The following is a 6,003-nucleotide window of genomic DNA, read 5'->3' on the forward strand; positions in this document are numbered from 1 at the left end:
ATATTTAATATAATTGTCATATATCATACTGGTATAATAATCGATTTTTTAATTGAACTATCTATTATAGTTTTGGTATTTGTGCTCTCAGTCCTAAGAAGACACATATAGTGAGTTTAATATTTATTTTGTGTGACTCTATAAACATTATATAGGCTCGTCATTTAAAAAACATTTAAATTGTGTATAGATACATATTAAATACTTTCCATGAATAAAAAAAATAGAATAAAATATCTTCTCCCTGCATTTCATATTCTTATGTTTCGGATAAAATAAAATAAAAAGAAAGATAACACAACATAGCTTAAAGCTTCAAAAGAAAGACAACACAACATAACTGACAGCACCATATACACACATAAAAGAGAAAGAGAAAAAGAGAGAGAGAGAAAGTAAAGCAAATAAAGAGTTTTCACATTCACAAGCTTATCACCGCCCTTCTGCACCTGCAACATCAATTCCAACTAATGCTTCTCTCTCTATAACTATATATCTATCTATCTTTCCAAGCTCTGAAAAATTCCCAAGTGCCCCATTTCGTTGGTTGAGTGAAAGTGAAACATTCACGGGCTCCAACCATAAACCTTGTGGTTAGTGCTGACCCACGGTTTCTTTTTGTGTGATCTGAACTGGGTTTTTATTTTTTTATTTTATGATATCTCAATGTGAAAGTTGAGATTTTTTTACGTGGGGTGCATAAAAGGTGAGATTTTTGAAGCATGGAAATAGATTCTTCTACTACCAAGTTGAAGAGTGTTGGGCCAGGAATGGATTTGCCTATCATGCATGATAGTGATAGGTTTGAGCTTGTCCGTGATATTGGGTCTGGAAATTTTGGAGTTGCAAGGCTCATGAGGGATAAGCACACTGAGGAGCTTGTTGCTGTTAAGTATATTGAGAGAGGTGATAAGGTTTGATCCTAATTTGTCTCTCTGCTTTTTAATTTTATGTTTTGATGGTTCTTGTTGCAATTTTTTGGTTTATGTATAATTTGGCAACTGAGTTATTAGTCTTCATTTTTTCATGACAAAGGTTGGATTTTTGTTTTACTTATGTAACTTTTAATTGATTGGTTTCTTTGAAGGAATTAATGTTTTATGGTGGTGGTGGAGGAGAACATTTTGGTTTCAATCTTTTAAGATATATTGTGTTGCCTTATTTTATCGTATTTAGTGATGTTATTCTCGTTTATGGATGGAATTTGAGTCCTTTGGGGCCAATGGAGGGTACTTATGTGAAGTGAGTTTTTGCTTTCTTTCTAGCGAAAAATTGGTATGTGGAACATGCGATTTTCAAGTATTAGGTAACACCTAGGTATGTCCCGTATAGGAATCAGTGCACAAAATGAGAAATTTTGATTTTTTTTTTTGGCTGACTGTCTTATAACTCGTTAATGTAAATTTCTACAATGTTGGTTTTGGTGGTTAATAAATGCTACATGAATGTTGGTTTTGGTGGTTGCGTTCGTTCAATAAGTGACATGTATTCCTCCATTCCTCCTTAAGGGAGGTTATTTCCCTCCTAAAGGAGGCTATTTCTTTAAGTTAGACAATCTCATTGGATTTTGCATGATAAGTTGATAAGCTATGGGGAAGAGAAGTAGAGTTAATGGAATTTTGGATTGAATTGCATGCATACAGTATTCCCTGCTTGATATTTAGCTTAACCATACTTCTTTCTTAACAGATAGATGAAAATGTACAGAGGGAAATTATAAATCACAGATCACTGAGGCATCCCAATATTGTCAGGTTCAAGGAGGTCTGTACACACCTAATGTCTTATCCCATTTCTTCCTAGCTGAGATGTATTTTAATTAACTCTCGTACCATGCGAGTATAGGTCATATTAACGCCTACACATTTGGCTATCGTGATGGAATATGCTTCTGGAGGAGAGCTATTTGAGCGAATATGCAATGCAGGGAGGTTCGGTGAGGATGAGGTACTTATCTATTGCAGTCATTCGCTTATGTTGTAACTCTCTTGTAGTTACCTTCAATGCCTATTATGTTTTTTCTGCAGGCACGCTTCTTCTTCCAACAACTTATATCAGGGGTTAGCTACTGTCATGCAATGGTACATATATTCAGCACATTTAGTGTTTCCTTTCATAATGTGCATTTAATTCCCTGAAGATGTAGCAAGATATCTGACTTGAATTTTTCTATTTGTCTTCAATAAAGCAAGTATGTCACCGTGATCTGAAGTTGGAGAACACATTGCTAGATGGTAGTCCAGCTCCTCGTTTGAAGATTTGTGATTTTGGGTATTCGAAGGTATATTTCTTTATTCGTAGTACTTTTACCTGTTGATAACTTGAGGCTTATCGTACTTGTGGTCCATATTGTTGTGAACTTGCGATCATGTTCGAAGTGGGCATTGTTTAGAAAGTGTAGTTTTCTCCAAGATCAAGTGAATTTCTTTATCTGTCCTTTGCCTTTCTTTGGTGGATTAGTTGTGATGTTTATGACAAAAATCTTGATTGTCTTTTTCAGTCCTCAGTGCTACATTCACAACCAAAATCTACAGTTGGTACCCCTGCATACATTGCTCCTGAAGTTCTCCTTAAGAAAGAATACGATGGCAAGGTATTTTGAAACTTCTATCCCGTAAATACATATAACTAGTGAAATTCTGAGAATTTGAAATTCAGATGTTCTTTACGATGTTACAGATTTTATATTAATAGAAGATTTAGATCTTTGCCATTTTCCTTATAACTGACGTTTGTGATCTCATTTACCTATTAGTTTCCAGTAACTTCAATGACTGGTAGAGTTTACAAAAGTAGTATCATGACAGACACCATCAACCGGAAGTTTTAGGTTTACTTGGATTTTCACCTTTTCAGCCCTGTACTACTTTTTCATCTACCTGTACAAGCACTGCTTTCAGGCTAGGTAGTACTTTTCTTGTCCATCAATACTCTGTGCTGATGTTACTCAACTATGTATCAGATTGCCGACGTGTGGTCTTGTGGAGTCACCTTATATGTCATGTTGGTTGGAGCCTATCCTTTTGAGGATCCCGAAGAACCTAAAAATTTCCGGAAGACAATTCATGTAACCTATCGAATCTTTTTTACTCATAATATTGAAGTACTTTTCTTAAGCAGGTGGATTTTTTTTGCAGAGGATTTTGAAAGTCCAGTACTCAATTCCTGACTATGTTCATATATCTCCCGAGTGTCGTCATCTGATCTCAAGGATATTTGTTGCTGACCCTTCGAAGGTCAGTTTGTTTTCTTTACAATTTTCCCCCTCCTGAAACTGAAGTCTTAATTATAGGTAAGGCTGCATATTTTCCTTTTAGAGTTGAAGTACAATGCAAAATGGATATTTAGTTGTATACTTGTATTAATGAATGTACAATTGAATTAAACGGCTAATATTTTTTCGATTAAAGATGATACCATTAAGAGGGTGAGCTTGGCTCAACGGTAAGAATGTTGTTTAATGACCATGAGGTCACAAGTTCAAATTCTGGAAACAGCCTCTCCGCTTGCGCGGTAAGGTTGCGTACATCTATTATCCTTAGACCCCACTAAGTGAAAGCTTCATGCACCGGACTGCTCTTTTTTAAATGATACCATTAGTCTTTCAATTGGAAACTAATATTGTTTTACAACAGAGAATAAATATTCCTGAGATCAGAAATCATGAGTGGTTTTTGAAGAACCTTCCGGTTGATCTCATGGTTGAGAATACAATGAACGACCAGTTTGAGGAGCCGGATCAACCAATGCAGAGCATTGAAGAAATCATGCAGATAATTAGTGAGGCCACAATTCCTGCAGCCGGAACTCAGTCGTCTCTTCACCAGTATCTCACTGGCAGCTTGGATATTGATGATGACATGGACGAGGACCTAGAGACCGATCCTGACCTCGATATTGATAGCAGTGGAGAAATAGTTTATGCGCTGTAAGTTTCTGGAAGTTAATAGAAACTGGCTTCTTGGGTCAAAAATTAAATGTTATATACCCTTGGTTGTTCAGTTGGTGTGGAATATGTAGAAGAAAAATGAAGGATTCTGTGGTAGAATTTTCTTATATTGTGAGAGGATCCATCATACTTGTATTTTATGCTCTTTCTTGATGCTTTGTAATGATAGATCATAGATGTGTTATTATTGTATTATGAATTAGTTGTTTTAACCTTTTCACACTTAGAATCACTTTGTTCTATTTAAAAAAGTTAGTTTTGGATTTTGATGAATGCTTTGCTTAATTAGTTCATAACAGATTATTCATGCTAAACCAATTTTATCCTTAAGTGCATCAATGAATCATATTCATAGGCGGGCCATGAATTTAGCACTCCTAAAGCCTCTAAAAAGTAAACACTATCAAAGTTTGAAGGATAGATTGTGTTTTTTCTTGAAAGATAGATAGCACTAGTTGTGTTTTAGGGAGGCAAAGAAGAGAAACTGATTAAAAAACTTATCTCTTCGAGAGTTGAGTCTTTGAGGGAAATGATTCACAGCCATGAAATATATTTATAAGATTATTTTGAAGTCTTCCTTTTACTTCTTTCATCTCCAAAACTCACATTGTAGACAAAACCTTAAAGTGTTGAGGGATATTAATTATAGTCCTACAATGGACAAATATATAATTGGTTAATTTTTTTTAATTCAGTCCTGGAAATGAAAAAAAAAAGGTTTACACCGATAAAAAAAATCTCAATTGAAGTATAAGAATTTATAACTGCTAAAGGCATCATTTTAGATTCCAAAAGAGGTCAAACATTGAACTTAATTTAATCTCATTAGTTGTGATGGAAGATAAAGAAAAGGAAGTTTTCCTATCACTGAAATTTTATCACATGAATCCAAACTTGTTTCTTTTAAAAGGAAAGCTTTAGAATTGCTAGTAAATAGTAATGAATTTTGCCATCTTTACTCTGACTTTTCCATATGGAGTCAACAATTGTCATGATTAAAATTATACAAAACTCAAAATCTAAGGTCTATATAATAGAGTTTCTCTTTTCCAAGGCCTCTGCATTAAAAGAACCATAATTTTATACCTGTTCACTTCTCAAACAGTTGTCTTTCTTCATTCTCATTGAAAAAATATGAATTTAATATATATTAAGTTATTAACTATATATTTTTAGACTAGTGAAAATGAAATGATATATGGAGTAATACATATCTTGAAATAGAAGATATCCTCCCTTCAGTTCTACATCTACATATTAGTATTAGTAAACACAAATCTACGGTCTCAACAAAAGTTGTCCCTCTATCTCGAATCATGTAAACTAGGGTTGGTAATGAACCGAACCAACCCGGTATTCGTTCGAAACTCGATTCATTATTTAGTTCGATAAACTTGGTTCATGAACCAAATGAGCTGAACTTTAGCTAGAAATTGAGCTCGTTAAATAAACGAGTCGAACTTGAGTTGAATATAGTTCGATTCATTAAGTTCACGAGCTAGCTCGATATATATATATATATTTATATAAACTAATTTTTATGTTTATTGTGACTCATACATTATTTTTTATATTTATTGTTATTATATATATAAAAAAGATTATATATATATATATATATATATATATATATATATAATCTTTTTTATATTTAATTAATTATTTGAGTTGTTCAAATGAACAATTCGAATTGAACCAAACAGTTCGTGAACTTTAACCGAGCCAAATTCGAGCTAAAAAAATAACTCGTATCGAACTCGAGTCGAGTTTCGAGCTAAGTCAATTCTTATCGAACTAAACCAAGTTGAACTCTAGTTCGACTTGTTTCCAGCTCTAATATAAACTACTACATTTTGTAGAATGAATAACTAAGATTATATTGTGTGGATTCTGCTTCTATAATTGGTACTCCAATAAGCATTCTCTTTTATTTGGTCATAGATTGTAACGTAGTATAACTTATCTCTTAATCTGTTGGTGTGGAGCCCACGGATCAGTACTAAATAAACACCATAAGTGCTTGTACTACTGGAGATTTCACTTTCTATTCCGGT

General features: G+C 33.7%; 1 protein-coding gene across 1 annotated transcript; it reads left to right on the plus strand.

Annotated features, from left to right (window-relative positions):
* Positions 325-4,159, plus strand: LOC109357363 (serine/threonine-protein kinase SRK2E). The gene is made up of 9 exons (XM_019601287.1): positions 325-914; positions 1,690-1,764; positions 1,846-1,947; positions 2,028-2,081; positions 2,189-2,281; positions 2,501-2,593; positions 2,963-3,067; positions 3,138-3,236; positions 3,636-4,159. The coding sequence occupies exons 1-9, from the start codon at positions 723-725 to the stop codon at positions 3,930-3,932; spliced, it is 1,110 nt and encodes a 369-aa protein (XP_019456832.1). The 5' UTR covers positions 325-722; the 3' UTR covers positions 3,933-4,159.

Source organism: Lupinus angustifolius, chromosome LG09, assembly GCF_001865875.1.
Source record: "Lupinus angustifolius cultivar Tanjil chromosome LG09, LupAngTanjil_v1.0, whole genome shotgun sequence".
Lineage (NCBI taxonomy): Eukaryota > Viridiplantae > Streptophyta > Magnoliopsida > Fabales > Fabaceae > Lupinus > Lupinus angustifolius.